This window comes from Lampris incognitus, chromosome 21 (assembly GCF_029633865.1).
Source record: "Lampris incognitus isolate fLamInc1 chromosome 21, fLamInc1.hap2, whole genome shotgun sequence".
Taxonomy (NCBI): domain Eukaryota; kingdom Metazoa; phylum Chordata; class Actinopteri; order Lampriformes; family Lampridae; genus Lampris; species Lampris incognitus.
Window position 1 is genome coordinate 22,398,103 of NC_079231.1, and position 16,207 is coordinate 22,414,309.

Genomic DNA, 16,207 nt, shown 5'->3' on the forward strand with positions numbered 1-16,207 from the left:
CGCTACCCGGATGCCCTTAACGATTCTTTTTACTGGAATGCACATCCAGCATTATGTATCTAGTAGACGTTTTTCTCCTGATGTCAATGTAAAGATCATTTGCAACATTAGGCGACATGAACTGCAGACGATGGATGCGAGAGGTGTCCATAACAGACTGGTATCCCAGTAGAAATTTGCCCGACAGGGCATACGGGTGGCCTACCAAAACGGGGATTGCCAGTTCGAATCTCCGTTTTGCCTCCGGCTTGGTCGGGCGTCCCTACAGACACAATTGTCTGTGTCTGCGGGTGGGAAGTCGGATGTGGGTATGTGTCCTGGTCACTGCACTAGCGCCTACTCTGGTAGGTCAGGATGCTTGTTCATTGGGAGGGGGGACTGGGGGGGGGGGGGAATAGTGTGATCGTCCCACGCGCTACGTCCCCTTGGCGAAACTCCTCACTGTCAGGAGAAAAGAAGCGGCTGGCGACTCCACATGTATCGGGGGAGGCATGTGGTAGTCTGCAGCCCTCCCCGGATCGGCAGAGGGGGCGGGGCGGCTCATAGAGCGGGGTGATTGGCCAGGTACAATTGGGGAGAAAAAGGGGGAAACCCCCCCCCCCTCAAAAAAAATCTCCCGACACAGACTGTAGGATGAAGGATGGGGATGGTGGTGGTGGGGGGGGGGGCGCAGGCCGTCCTCTTCTAAGCTAAAGACCAGAGCAATTTACTCTAGATTCCCTCATTTTTTTCTTCTTCTTTATTTTCTTTATCTTTATCCAATTACGTTCAGCCCAGTTCTCCCTGGCAGGGCCGTGCCGCTGTGAGGCTTTCCAGCTGGGGTTTTTTCTGGGCTCTCTGCCTCGGCACACAGAGGCGGGCCGGATCAGGCAGACGGTGCGGCGCTCCTCTTCACACGACACGGGCTGGTGTCGGCGCTGCCAAGGCTCATCGCGCCTTTGCCAATCTCGCTTGACGTGATGAAGATTGGCGTGTCAAACGTAGCACACTGGGTGTGGGGGGTGTCAGTGCAAAATAGACGGATAAGTGGCAGTTAAAAGCGAAAAGACATGAAGAGGTCTACACCTGGGCGGCGATTATCAATAATTATACATCTTAACCGCGGATGTTGCGCAAGATCCTCGGCTGATGGTTCAGAAATGGTTTGTGTTGTTGGTTGAGACAGGGATGCTCGGAGCAACAATCCCCCCCCCAACTAAATGTCATTGCAAGCACTGGAGATTACCGTTTACAGACAAATGCCACAGATACTGAGGCATTAAATGCCACTTCTGGTCTCAACACTGGCCCGACGCCATTTTTGAAATGTCTCTCCTCGCCTGGAATCTCTGCCGTCCCCTCTGTCGCTGTCTATGTCCTATGCATATAGATGATTGTGGGGAGGAGAGAAATGCCTACAGTGATGCAACTAGCCACATTAAGCGGCAAGGTCACTTACAATGACACCCTGCCTCCTTTTTACATTTAAATGAGCCCCCGGCTGGCGGCATGAAATCTACTGGTTTACTGGAGCGGAGGCTGAAGTCACCCTCCAATTTCACAAAAGCTGAGTAAGACCTAACAGGCAACATCCACATATATTACATATAGTATGTATATAGATTGTGATAATTACTCTGAGAATGGTGATAAGAATATTTCTCTCAACATAAAGAGGGTGTAGTCATTTATTTTTCATCCGCAGTGCGATTTGTTTCCAATCTGCCAGTCATTGCATGGAGAAGAAATCCTATAAGCTCTTGTAGCTCGAAAGCCACTTTTCATCAAAATGCGTATGAACGTTGATCTTTCATGAGACCTAAATGATGTAGAGGTGTACGTGTTCCTGTTGCACTGTCGGCCTGTAGATATAATCTATATGACAGATCGATGAGGATTGTAGTGTGAAGCCACACTTCTGGAAGGCTTTTGTTCATTTCAGAATCAATACGGCGGCACAGTGGCGCAGTGGTTAGCACTGTCGCCTCACAGCAAGAAGGTCCTGGGTTTGAACCCCGGGGGTTGTCCAACCTTGAGAGTCATCTAAGGTCGTCCTCTGTGTGGAGTTTGCATGTTCTCCCCTTGTCTGCAGTGGGTTTTCTATGGGTGCTCCGGTTTCCCCCACCATTAAAAAGACACGCATGTCAATACTGTCTGTGCCCCTGAGCAAGGCATGGCAAGACGAACTGGAGTTGGTCCCCAGGCGCTGCATGGCGGCTGCCCACTGCTCCTAGCTACACAGCTAGGATGGGTTCAATGTAGAGAAAGATTTGCCGAGGGACACGCTGCTAACAAACATGTCCAATGCAGAGCAAGAGTCACATGCTTGTGTTTGGACGTTTTGGGGGAAACCCACGTGGCTTAGAGAGGGTGCGTAGTAGTTTTCAGCAAAGTGTGTCTTTAAAGTGCCTTATTTTCTAACCTGCAGATTTGAAGAAGACCCTGGCCGTGCTGCTAGATAACATCATGCTTAGGCTGGGCAAGCTGGAGTCCAAGGTGGAGAACATCTACAATGGCACAGGGGTCAACCTGATCAACAGCACCAGCACTGTTGCGCCTAGCGCCACCAATGCAGAAAAGGTCAACGTTGCCGGTAAGGATACTTTACTACTCTTTTAGAGTTCTGTGAGGTTTCTGAGTGAGAGAGCTGACTGGCTGGCTGACTGAAAGTAGATGATGTGTTAAGGGAAGAGCAATCTGATTCTTGTGCAAAAGCAGGGATCTTTTTCCAAATTTCCTTTGGAAAAAGATTCTTTATTTCGTACAAGAATCACAAGGACAAATGCTCTCAGGTGGAAATTTTTAGTTCTGTCCAGTTCAAAAACGATGCAAATTCAAATCTATCTGTGGATTTTAGGTTCATTGTGCAGATTCTAAGAAAAATCGAGCAGAACATATAATGGCAGTATTCATAAAAACAGGCGAGGACCAGCTGAAGGTTCTCTATTTGAGTGAACTCCGATGATGCTCCTAGTTTTATATCATCACTCCCATCATGAAGAACATTGTCCAGCCATGAGACAAACTGAAACCTTTTAAAATGTTTGCACAGTGCACACAAGGCCATCTCCAAGTCCAGACCACATAATCCAACTAAGGGTGCTCGGTCATGACTCATGGTATGACTCTTTTATATTCAGTTTCAGTTCGTTTTCAGTGATTTTCTTGTCATCTTTCACGTGATAAATTCAGCCCCGTTCAGAGAATACGGTGTCGTTTTCTTCTGACATCCTGGCACTTGCTCTCCGTTTGCACATCATTAAACATTTTACGTATGCAGCCGGTGCTGAGATGCAAGACATGCAGGATGGGATCAGGCTGAGCTAAGTTGTGTGAAGTTGAACTGCTGCTTGTATATGCCTCACTTCTCATGGTAAAACTGAATTAATGCTTCATGGTCATCTGGTAGTGGTTCGCTGCCTGTGTCAGAAACCATTCTTTCCCATTTGAAGGATTGCATTTAAATAATCGTAAATTTCAAAGAAGGACGGAAATCACAAGTTCAGGATATCATATAAAAACTCCTGGACATCATCAAGACAGCCGACATACTGAGAAAGCGCATGGCTCTTAGTGTTTATATGGGACTTTATATCGATCATCTGAGCTTGGAAGCCAGAAAAATGGTTTTGTGTTTTGAAGGCTTCATTAATGACCTGCCCAACCACTTAAGCCCACACCCCCTTTTTGCATGACCATCAACACTGCTGTCATCTTCCTCTGACCTTCACACTATCTCATCCGGCTGACAATGAAGCACTGTTTTTGTTACAAGTTACTTCCTCTTTGAAATCCTAATCACCTATTTGCTATGTAGTCTGACCTATGCTATGGGGGTTTTCATTGAGATACAAAGGAAATATATTATAATGATAATAATCAAACTGTCTTTCAAAATGCTGTACAACCAAACATAAATAAAGATAAGATACATTAGCTAATGGTTGAACTTGCTAGGTATGAATCGATACAAAATACAATGGCTATGCTAGTCTAAGGGTCTTGACACACCAGGCCGTCGGTGAGCATCTGTGACCCTAGTTTTTGCAGTGTGTCCTGCACCGTCGGCACTAGTCGGACCCCTGTTGGCAGCTTTTCAGCCGATTCAGCATGTTGAATCAGCAGAGCCCGTCGGTGAGAGAGCTCACTCTGATTGGCTGTTCAGCTTAGCGAATCAGTGCAGAATGTACACGCTAGTTCGCCGTCGGCTGTGGTCTTTGCGGTGTGTTCAAATGCTACAATTTGGCCCAGACAGCAGGCGACGTGAGGCGATGCAGCAGTCGGCCTTCATCACCACTCGTCGGTTTGGTGTGTCTGGGCCCTAAGTTCCTAAGGTTGGAGGCTCCAGTGTAGGCAAGAGACATGTTGTCTCTTGCCTAGACTGTAGAGTGGGTACAGGTCCAGATAAGGTCCAGCTCAATCTACATTCCAGCGTGTTGGACTCCAGAGGTGAGGTACTAATCCATTCACTCACTAATCAAGGCACACTTGGGCCCAATCCCAAATATCCCCCCCTTGGCCTTCCCACTTGGCCCTACTCCTCCATTTTGCACATTGCCGCCTAGCTTAGGGTGTCCTGTTTCTTTTGGGGATCGAGGGGTAGTGGTCATCTAGCCCTCCAAACGGCCCTCCAAACAGAGTGTTTTCAGATACAGACTCCAAGCAGAGTGGTAGAAGAAAGTTCCCAGAATGCTTTGCAAACTGAGGTTTTGTAACATGGAACCAGTGCGGGGAAAGAAGCCCATAAATGCCTGTATATAGGCAAATAATCTTGCAAAATTTTTAAAATCTGTAAGAATATCTTAGTTTAATGTAGATGCAGAGGAATATTGGATCCAGAAAAATCACTACTCACACAATGTTGATAGTACTTCATGTAAATGATGATTTGTGAGTGACAGTGCAGTAATTTCAATGTCCCATGTATGAAGCTTGAAAATTGATCCAGAAGCAAATTTTCAGCACTTCCTCGCTCATCTGATGTCAGTGCAAGGCGTGAACAGTGATTTGCCTTAAAAATCCGTTCTGCTAAGTTTATAATGGACATTTATTTGTGTGACGATATTTAAACAAACCATCCATCAACAGGGAATTAAAAGCCTCTTGTCTATGAGACCAACCTCTTGAGAGAGCTCCAGCCAGCTCACAGCAGGGTCTGTGAGCGTGACTCATCGGCTCCGAAAACATTGGAGCTGATTTTCCATTCAAAGAAGGTTAAATCAGGTCATCTGGGTACGACGTTTATTGACAGATACGTTTCATTATTCAAATAAGTGATATCTTTCGATTGACCTTCAATTTTCATTGAACTGCCAGTATTTGAAATCTACACAGTTGATTTCTCACCTCAGAATTCTCAAAAGTGAATATAATGATGAAATAGCATACGATCTATTCTGGTGCCTACCAACATGGGGATCGCCAGTTTGAATCCCCGTGTTGCCTCCGGCTTGGTCGGGCATCCTTACAGACACAATTGGCTGTGTCTGCGGGTGGGAAGTCAGATGTGGGTATGTATCCTAGTCGCTGCACTAGCGCCTCCTCTGGTTGGTCGGGGCGCCTGTTCGGGGGTGAGGAGGAAGTGGGGGGAATAGCGTGATCCTCCCATGTGCTACATCCCCCTGGTGAAACTCCTCACTGTCAGGTAAAAAGAAGTGGCTGGTGACTCCACATGTATCGGAGGAGGCATGTGGTAGTCTGCAGCCCTCCCCGGATCGGCAGAGTGGGTGGAGCAGTGACCAGGATGGCTTGGAAGAGTGGGGTAATTGGCTATGTACAATTGGGGAGAAAAAGGGGGGAACCACCCCCCCCCAAAAAAAGAAATATTATATGAAAATTGTAAAACTGTTGTTGGCCTGTTTGTCTGCTAATTTGGTGCTCCTGAGCAAACCAGGCAACTCCAAGCAGCAGACGTAATGATGATGGTGATGGCGTAACGAGTGGTGTCCCATTTCCTAGGTAAAGATGTCAAACCTTACTCCTCGTAGCTCCGTTCTGAAGGGCCAATGCCCGTTAGAGGGCTCACCAAAACTAGGGGTAGGGCCAGGAGGGGGGAATTGTGATTGGGCCTTGGCTAGAGTTCCTGTGCATCAGTATACTCCAAACTGGACCTGGACATGGTGGTGATGTGCTCGAGTACCCTACCCGCTTAAATGTCCCAACACTGCCATTGAACCAAAGCAACTCCTGAAGTTAAGTCAGTCTGACAAAGAAACACCCAGATCTCGCTGAAATTTAGCTGAAGAAGCCAACACCCCAGAGTCTCGGCTGGAGTGTGTCCCCTGTCTTGGAGTGGGTGGCAGGCAGCACTATTACCAGCACCGCGAGTTCTCCACCCCAGCTGAGAAGCAATTACAGAGATAGGCATCTGGGCAGTGAAGGAAACAAGCCTGTCTTTCAGAGAGGATGCTATCAAGATGGGGTTGAGTAGCGTCCCTGGGCACCGCCGCCTTACTTGCTTGGATCATCTTAATGTTTCTCAGCTTAAGACACTTCACTCAGCATCAGGTGTGGTTAAAACAGCACTTGCAAATCGGTTTTTTTAGCAATTTTTTGTTTAGCCAGCAGTGAGTACCAGTCAGGTTAGATTTGCCCCATAGTAAGTACACTTAAATGAGCAAGATAAGGTTAAGCCAGTCACACAAATGCATTTGAAAAACAGTTTACCTTGAAAAGCGATGTAATAACTCTACCCAGTAAAGTAAGTCTCATCGTTCAGTATGACATGCAAAGTTTGTCAGTACCAAGCACACACATCCTCTGTCATTACCAATACACGGTGTGCACATGTAAGAGACTGCATCATACACAGTATATGATTCTGATATATTTTCACTCCCATCGGTGTTTGTTTACTGTGGCTATCTCCCCCCCCCCCATGAACAAGCGTCCTGAAATCCCACAGCACACAAACACGGTCGGTGCTATTTTGAAAGAAAACTTTCTTGAATTCTCAAATAATTCACACTCTTTTATTCCAAAGCCTCTGGTGTTTTGCTTTTTTTTTCTCTCTTATCATAACCATCTGACAAACAAAATTAGCATTTACAAAAAAACCCCAGCACTTTTTGTAAGAGAAATGACCTTGTTTCTAAAATATGTATATTTTAGTTCTTTTTTGTTTAGTGAATATATATATGATGTAAAAAAGGCGGTTTGCCGCTCAGTGTGAAATGGCTGGGATGAGAGTCAGCACCTCCAAGTCTGAAGCCATGGTTCTCCACCAGAAAATGGTGGATTGCTCCCTCCGGGTTGGGGATGAGTTGTTGCCTCAAGTGAAGGGGTTCAAGTATCTCAGGGTCTTGTTCACGAGTGAGGGTAGGATGGAGCGGGAGATTGACAGGTGGATTGGTGCAGCATCAGCAGTAATGCGGACATTGTACCGGACCGTTGTGGTGAAGAAGGAGCTGAGCCGGAAGGCAAAGCTCTCAATTTACCAGTCAATCTTCATTCCAACCCTCACCTATGGTCATGAGCTTTGGGTAGTGACCGAAAGGGTGAGATCACGGATACAAGTGATTGAAATGAGTTTCCTCCGTAGGGTGTCTGGGCTCAGCCTTAGAGATAGGGTGAGGAGCTCGGGAGTAGAGCCGCTGCTCCGCATCGAAAGGAGCCAGTTGAGGTGGTTCGGGCATTGATCAGGATGCCTCCTGGGCGCCTTCCTTTGGAGGTTTACTAGGCACAGTCAACTGGGAGGAGACCCCGGGGTAGACCCAGAACTCGCTGGAGGGACTACATGTCCAATCTGGTCCTGGAATGCCTTGGGATCCCCCAGGAGGAGCTGGAGGGCGTTGCTGGGGAGAGGGACGTCTGGAGTGCCCTACTTAGCTTGCTGCCTCTGCGACCCGACCCCGGAGAAGCGGCTGGAGGTGAATGAATATCTATAAAAGGCTTGAGGAAATATGCTTGTAAAAGGCTTGAGTCCTCTTGAGCTGCTTTTCACTACCAACAGCTGTGTCTTCTGGATCTGTTGTGAAACGGTATGAGGAATTGAACACTGGTCATGGCTCTAGTATTATCACGACCTGTCATGTCAGTTTATTTTCAGAAGCATGTACTTCAAAACAGGTGACGTGTGATTACAGTGCACAGCACTTGCACTCGTGGAATGCATGAGGTGAATATGTTTTGAGAGAGAGTCAAGTTTCTGACCTCTAATCTTGGATTTGGCATAGCTGCTTGTAAAGTAAAAGCTATATTTTCAAAATTCCCCCCAGAACATGCTGCAACCCAGTCTAGATGAGATGTGAGGGTTTTTGCATGGGCTTGTTGACATAAATCAGGCAAGTTGACTGTCCTTTTTTTTTTTCAGGTGAGCAGGGTTTTTTCCACATCTTATTTGCAGCCGAAGCTCAGGGGTGTGATTGAAGGGGTGGTGGTGATAGTGTGGGGGGGGGGGGTTGTCCAGGCATCCATAGAAAAGCTGCTTTATGTGACTACAGTACTGTACTACTGGCCAAGAGCACCTGCATCAGAGCGGTGTGGTGGCTTGCTTCCTTGTTGAAGGGTACCTTTATGGTGGCTGTTGAGGTATTCTGAGCTGTGGTCACCTCCTCTGTCCTGCTTTCCCCCACAGGGTTTGAGCATTTACACCCAGTGACCAGGGCTGAGCAGTATATCGATATTGTTATATGAGACTAGATATCGTCTGGGGTTTTGGATATCGTGATATGACATAGGTGTTGTCTTTTCCTTGTTTTAAAGGCTGTATTACAGTAATTTGATGTAATTTTCTGAACTTACCAGCCTCTTTTAGCTGTTCTAATATTTGCCTTTACCCACTTGGTTATTATATAGACATTCTACTACTACTACTACTACTACAACTACTACTACTAATATTTTCAGCTGCTCCCGTTAGGGGGCGCCACAGCGGATCATCCGTTCCTATCTCTTCCTGTCCTCTGCATCTTCCTCTGTCACACCAGCCACCTGCATGTCCTCCCTCACCACATCCATAAACCTCCTCTTTGGCCTTCCTCTTCTCCTCTTCCCCGGCAGCTCCATATTCAGCATCCTTCTCCCAATATACCCAGCATCTCTCCTCCACACATGTCCAAACCATCTCCATCTTGCCTCTCTTGCTTTGTTTCCAAACCGTCCAACCCGAGCTGTCCCTCTAATATACTCGTTCCTAATCCTGTCCTTCTTCGTCACTCCCAATGAAAATCTTATCATCTTCATCTCTGCACCTCCAGCTCCACCTCCTGTCTTTTCATCAGTGCCACTGTCTCCAAACCATACAACATAGCTGGTCTCACAACCATCTTGTAAAGCTTCCCTTTAACTCTTGCTGGTACCCTTCTGTCACAAACCACTCCTGACACTCGTCTCCACCCACTCCACCCTGCCTGCACTCTCTTCTTCACCGCTCTTCTGCACTCACCCGTTACTTTAGACAGTTGACCCCAAGTATTTAAACTCATTCACCTTCTTCACCTCCACTCCTTGCATCCTCACATTCCACTGTCCTCCCTCTCATTCACACATAGGTATTCCATCTTGCTGCTACTGACTTTCATTCCTCTTCTCTCCAGTGCATACCTCCTCTCTCCAGGTTCTCCTCAACCTACACCCTACTCTGACTACAGATCACAATGTCATCTGCAAACATCATCGTCCACAGAGATTGCTGCTTGATCTCGTCAGTCAACCTGTCCATCACCACTGCAAACAAGAAATGACTATTATATAGACATTACTGATGATTATTTATCAAAAATCTGATTGTTTAAATGTTTTGTGAATGCACCAATAGTCCTCCCCACAATATCATCACAACATCCATATTTGATCCAAAAATATCGTGATATTTTATTTTGTCCATATCGCTCAGCCCTACGAGTGGCTTATGGGTGAATGTTATAATATTTTCTGCTATGATATCAGTATTAAGACGCCTGCGAAACACCGTCTGACATTACCAAGTATGCAAATGAGCTTCGGCCAAACAATCCGATAATGTGGTGCCCGTCTAGAATGGCAGAGGTTGTTTTTGCCTCGATGCAGCGTGTGTGGTATCGCATTGCAATTTGCACTGCAACATTTGAGTTCATGTGCTTTAATATAATATAATGCATAATGTAATATGATATAATTAATATGATATAATATACTTTAGGGTAGTCCAAATTAGTGCAGCATATAGTATAGTAAGATATGATTGACGACAGCCAGCAAGAGGATGATAACACAATAACCTCGGGCTCTGACTCAACAACAACAGATACGACCCCCTCCCCGAATAACTAGGCCTAACTCGCCTGAGGTGGTTTGGATTCTGAAACACGGGTGTTAATTAAACAGGGAGAGGTGATTTGCAGGCCTTTTCGAACGCCGGTCGCAGATGAAGGCGGTTCAGCGCCCAGTTTGTTTTAGTCATCTGTGTTCAGACCAGGTGCGCTTTCATTAAGCGCTCATCTTAACTGATGCGGCTCTGCATACCGGTCCCGACCTTGCCCCGCAGCAGCATCGCCGAGTGTGATCCCAGTCACACAGCACATTTGTCTATCTGCGTGCTGCTTCCCTTCTTCTTTGAAACACGAGTGCGGAGGAATAACACGGCCCTGTGATGGATTGCGCGTGGCCGGGGGAAACACCCCTTTGCGCCGTCTCCCCGTCCCCCCTGCAGGTTCCAAACGAGTCAGTCTGGCCCAGGGAGGTGCTCGGCGAGATGCAGTTAGGACACCGTCCAACTGCCATCTGTAGCTCTTTGTCTGGCCGCGACTTGCTGATGGGGCTTATCAGCCGACCCAGTAGTGTTTTAATCCAAGGGCTGGCTCACGGTGGAAATGTAATCTGTCTCTGATAGAGGGGTGCTGAATGTATGTACACAAAACACCAACACACACATTAGGCAGACGTGCACTCATGTGCACACACACGTGCACGCACACAGATACTCACTCAAATACTTGTTTTTCTATGCTTGTGAGGACCCTCATTGACTATATCCATTCCCCACTAATCCTAACCATGGGTCGGCACGGTGGCCCAGTGGTCAGCACTGTTGCCTCACAGCAAGAAGGTCCTGGGTTCGAACCCCGGGCCGTCCCAGGTCCTTTCTGTGTGGAGTTTGCATGTTCTCTCCCGTTGTCTGTGTGGGTTTCCTCCGGGTGCTCCGGTTTCCTCCCACCATCAAAAAGACATGCATGCTAGGGTCAATACTCCTGCCTGTGCCCCTGAGCAAGGCAGTGGAAAGAAGAACTGGAGTTGGTCCCCGGGTGCTGCAGCTGCCCACTGCTCCTACACAATAGGATGGGTTACATGCAGAGAACACATTTCATTCCAACCAAACAAGGGCACAGTGACAAAATAAGGTGGCTTTCTTTCTCTCTAACCATCGGCACTACATAATTAACCTTAACCCTTGTGTTCTGTTTGGGTCAAAACGACCCCTTCCACATCGGTGTTATTGCCAGGCTTTGGGGGTCCAGGCCTGTCCAGTAAGGTCACTGTTTCCCTGCAGCGGAATTTTCTCCCTGACAACAAAAAAACAAACTAAAAAGTGAAACTGAAATACTTTTAGAGCTAAGTCAAATGAAGTCGCACAGTTTAGTAGTGGGAGACTTAACACTGCCATGCAAAATAAAGCACAAAACACTGATGGTTCAGGAAACGAAATCTGACTAGAAATAAGAACCCATGGCTAGCCAATTAAAGACAACTACCATGTCCTTATTGTATGACCAGCCAATCAGTTATACTGCAAGGCTGAAGTTTAGGTAGGGGGCACTAATGTGGACATGTTCTTTGCAGTAAACAAAGCTGCTGCTGCTTCTTCTTCTTCTTCTTTTTCTTCTGCTTCTTCTGCTTCTTCTGCTGCTGCTGCTTCTTTTTCTTCTTCTTTTTCTTCTGCTTCTTCTGCTGCTGCTGCTTCTTCTGCTTCTTCTTCTTCTTCTTCTGCTGCTGCTTCGTCTTCTTCTTCTGCTGCTGCTGTTTCTTCTTCTTCTGCTTCTTCTGCTTCTTCTTGTTCTGTGTCTTCTTGTTCTTCTTTTCTTCATCTGCTACTGCTGCTTCTTCTTCCTGCTTCTTTTTCTTCTTATTGTTCTGCTTCTGCTTCTTCTTCTGCTACTTCTGCTTCTTGTTCTTCTTTTCTTCATCTGCTGCTGCTGTTTCTTCTTCCTGCTTCTTTTTCTTCTTATTGTTCTGCTTCTGCTTCTTCTTCTGCTACTTCTGCTTCTTCTTCTTCTTCTCGTTCTGTCTCTTCTTGTTATTCTTTTCTTCATCTGCTGCTGCTGTTTCTTCTTCTTCTGCTTCTTCTTCTGCTTCTTCTTCTTCTTGTTCTGTGTCTTCTTGTTCTTCTTTTCTTCATCTGCTGCTGCTGCTTCTTCTTCCTGCTTCTTTTTATTCTTATTGTTCTGCTTCTTCTTCTGCTTCTTCAAGAAGAAGAAACGAAGCTCAAATTCAGTGACGTGCAACACTTAGCCATCGTGTAGTTAGAAAGTAGGGTGGAGCAGCACCCACATCAGCAGTTGGAGCAGCACCCACATCAGCGGTAAGTGACGGCGGTGCTAGCTTTTGAGCATGATCTCACGCGAGAGTTGCAAAATGAATGGAAAGAAACTGTTTTGAGGAGCCTCTGCACTCGCAGTGGGCGACTCCAGCTGTTCAGGTGGTGAGTTCATGAAGCCGCCTCTGCACCATGGGAAAATGTCTCTCCTGCTTTGGACACTGTGCTGCTTAAGAGGGGTATTGTTTGCACTTTTGTAATTGTGGCTACGTCTCTGAATGAGTGCGCATATGGTTGTTTAATTATGCATACCGGTTCTTGATGTAGCCTAAAGCATGTTGTTTATCCTGTACGTTGTTGTGTAACCGGTGAAGGTGGTGGCCCAGTGTATAGTTTGTTATGCTGAACTTCCTCTTGCAGTGCTGTGTTAAATGCAGAATATTTAGTGGCTTTGCCCCTGTTCAACTAGTTTGTAGCCCCTGGCTTTGTGGACGTAGTGTGTGCACACCTGTGTACATACGAGACGGTATGGATGTATACCTGGTACATACTGTCTGGTGCGCTCCATCTGTCTGTCTGTCTGTCTGTCTCTCGCTCTCTGTCTGTCTGTCTCTCTCTCTCTCACTCACTCACTCTCTCTGTCTGTCTGTCTCTCTCTCACTCACTCTCTCTGTCTGTCTGTCTGTCTGTCTGTCTGTCTCTCTCTCTCTCTGTGTCTCTCTCTCTCTCCATGTCTCTCTTTCTCTCCTCTCTCTCTCCTCCATCTCTCTCTGTCTGTCGGTCTGTCTGTCTGTCTCTCTCTCTCTGTGTCTGTCTGTCTCTCGCTCTCTGTCTGTCTGTCTCTCTCTCATTCACTCTCTGTCTGTTTGTCTGTCTATCTCTCTCTCCACGTCTCTCTTTGTCTCCTCTCTCTCTGTCTCTCTCTCCTCCATCTCTGTCTGTCGGTCTGTCTGTGTCTGTCTCTCTCTCCTCCATCTCTCTCTGTCTGTCGGTCTGTCTGTGTCTGTCTCTCTCTCCATCTCTGTCTGTCTGTCTGTCTCTCTCTCCATCTCTGTCTGTCTGTCTCTCTCGCTCTGTCTGTCTCTCTCTCACTCTCTCTGTCTCTCGCTCTGTCTGTCTGTGTCTGTCTGTGTCTGTCTCTCTCTCCATCTCTGTCTGTCTCGCTCTGTCTGTCTCTCTCACTCTCTCTGTCTGTCTGTCCAACCGTCCATCTCTCTCTCCATTTCTCTCTCCATCTCTCTCTCTGTCAGTCTGTCTCTGTCTGTCGGTCTGTCGGTCGGTCTCTCTCCTCCATCTCTCCATTCCTGGCCAGTGTGAAAAGGTATCTATGTTGCCGTCGTCTCAGTCACATGACCAGAGCAGTCGAGGTGATTTGTTGCATTCGCCCTGTTTACCGCCCAGCTTCCTGTCTGGCTGCAGGAAGCCCGTTTACCACCCAGCTTCCTGTCCGGCTGCAGGAAGCCTGTTTACCGCCCAGAGTGTCTCATGACTTTGTCTATTTTCGCCATCGATCCGATTGCAGATGATGACGGCATGCGTTCCCTCCGAGGTCTCGATGTCAGCGAAGGACAGGGACGAGGACGGAGAAGGCTGCCGGTCATGAGGGTGTGGGCTCCCCATCAGAGCGGGAGGCTCGGCTTACCTCTTCGTTTCCCCGACCAACAAACGTCCTGCTCCTGAGCGCCGCACGCAAAGCTCAGCAGGCCGAGGAGGGAGGAGACAGAGACGGTACCTCGAACCATCAAACGTCCAACGCCGACCAGCATGCAATGCTGCTAAACCGCCAGACGAGCCCCGTGCTGAGATATCATGCTAACTAAGAAGGTGGAGCTAAGATATCATGCTAATTAAGAAGGTGGAGCTAAGATATCATGCTGATTAAGAAGGCGGAGCTAAGATATCATGCTGATTAAGAAGGCGGAGCTAAGATATCATGCTGATTAAGAAGGTGGAGCTAAGATATCATGCTGATTAAGAAGGCGGAGCTAAGATATCATGCTGATTAAGAAGGCGGAGCTAAGATATCATGCTGATTAAGAAGGCGGAGCTAAGATATCATGCTGATTAAGAAGGCGGAGCTAAGATATCATGCTGATTAAGAAGGCGGAGCTAAGATATCATGCTGATTAAGAAGGTGGAGCTGATATCATGCTGATTAAGAAGGCGGAGCTAAGATATCATGCTGATTAAGAAGGCGGAGCTAAGATATCATGCTGATTAAGAAGGCGGAGCTAAGATATCATGCTGATTAAGAAGGCGGAGCTAAGATATCATGCTGATTAAGAAGGCGGAGCTAAGATATCATGCTGATTAAGAAGGCGGAGCTAAGATATCATGCTGATAAGAAGGCGGAGCTAAGATATCATGCTGATAAGAAGGCGGAGCTAAGATATCATGCTGATTAAGAAGGCGGAGCTAAGATATCATGCTGATTAAGAAGGCGGAGCTAAGATATCATGCTGATTAAGAAGGCGGAGCTAAGATATCATGCTGATTAAGAAGGTGGAGCTTGTCCCCATAGTGCAGGGGTTTGGTATTGAGACGTCTGGTCCACCCCTCCTGAAATTTAGAATAAAGTCTGTGGCCTTCATTATGCTGTGTAAGGCCTGTTTACTTCCTCAGCACACACATCAATACTAATCAAATACCCCACATGAGCCACACACACACACACACACACACACACACACACACACACACACTCAATAACTCAATACTAATCAGGTGCAAAAACATGCTGTCCTCACACACACACACACACACACACACACACACACTCCTACACACTCTCATACACACACACACACACTTACACACACACAATCAGGTGCAGAAAGATGCTGCCCCCCCCCCCACACACACACACATGTGCATGAATCCTGGTTTCTTTTACCACCTCCCAATCCCTGCTCGTCGAAAGCGGTCAACAGCTATCCCTTCATTCACCAATAAAACACACACACACACACACACACACACACACACACACACACACACAGGCTTTTTACCAGCAGGCCAGGTGCAGAAGTGACAGGGCCGCATCTCAAAAGTGAAATGGCTTTAAAAGCAGAAGTTATATGTCGACCAAATCCTCCGCTGCATCCCGGCTCGCCGCCGGCGCCGCCCTGTAGGTAAGCGCTGTGAGCCGGCCTCCTCCTTCGTCTTGGTCGCTCCGCTCTTGCACTTGTGGCTGACCTCAGACACCACACAGCATGCAGGTCTGCAAAGACCTTTACATTCAGGGTACACCGTGGGCAGACTTTGCTGTTCTCGCCCTGCTTCGGATGAGTGAAACCACAGAATGAAACCTCGGGTCGGTCTGGCTGAGAGGTCCTCGTGCTGGTCTGGCTGAGAGGTCCTCGTGCTGGTCTGGCTGAGAGGTGCTCCTGCTGGTCTGGCTGAGAGGTCCTCGTGCTGGTCTGGCTGAGAGGTCCTCGTGCTGGTCTGGCTGAGAGGTCCTCGTGCTGGTCTGGCTGAGAGGTCCTCGTGCTGGTCTGGCTGAGAGGTCCTCGTGCTGGTCTGGCTGAGAGGTCCTCGTGCTGGTCTGGCTGAGAGGTCCTCGTGCTGGTCTGGCTGCGTTGTCCTCGTGCTGGTCTGGCTGAGAGGTCCTCCTGCTGGTCTGGCTGAGAGGTCCTCCTGCTGGTCTGGCTGAGAGGTCCTCGTGCAGCCCAGAGCTGTAAATTGCTGGGGTTTACCCCATTTCACGCATGCTAGCTGTGTAGCTAGGCGCAGTGGGCAGCCGCCGTGCGGCGCCCGGGGACCGCCTCCAGTTCGTCT

At 47.7% G+C, this 16,207-nt stretch overlaps 1 protein-coding gene across 1 annotated transcript in view; it reads left to right on the forward strand.

The window, feature by feature from the left end:
- The window catches only part of mgat5 (alpha-1,6-mannosylglycoprotein 6-beta-N-acetylglucosaminyltransferase), a 187,187-nt gene that overhangs the window by 61,457 nt on the left and 109,523 nt on the right, over positions 1–16,207 (forward strand). Inside the window, exon 3 of the mRNA XM_056301107.1 lies at positions 2,408–2,572. Coding sequence (XP_056157082.1) covers positions 2,408–2,572 — 165 coding nt within the window. The remainder of the gene's footprint in view (positions 1–2,407; positions 2,573–16,207) is intronic.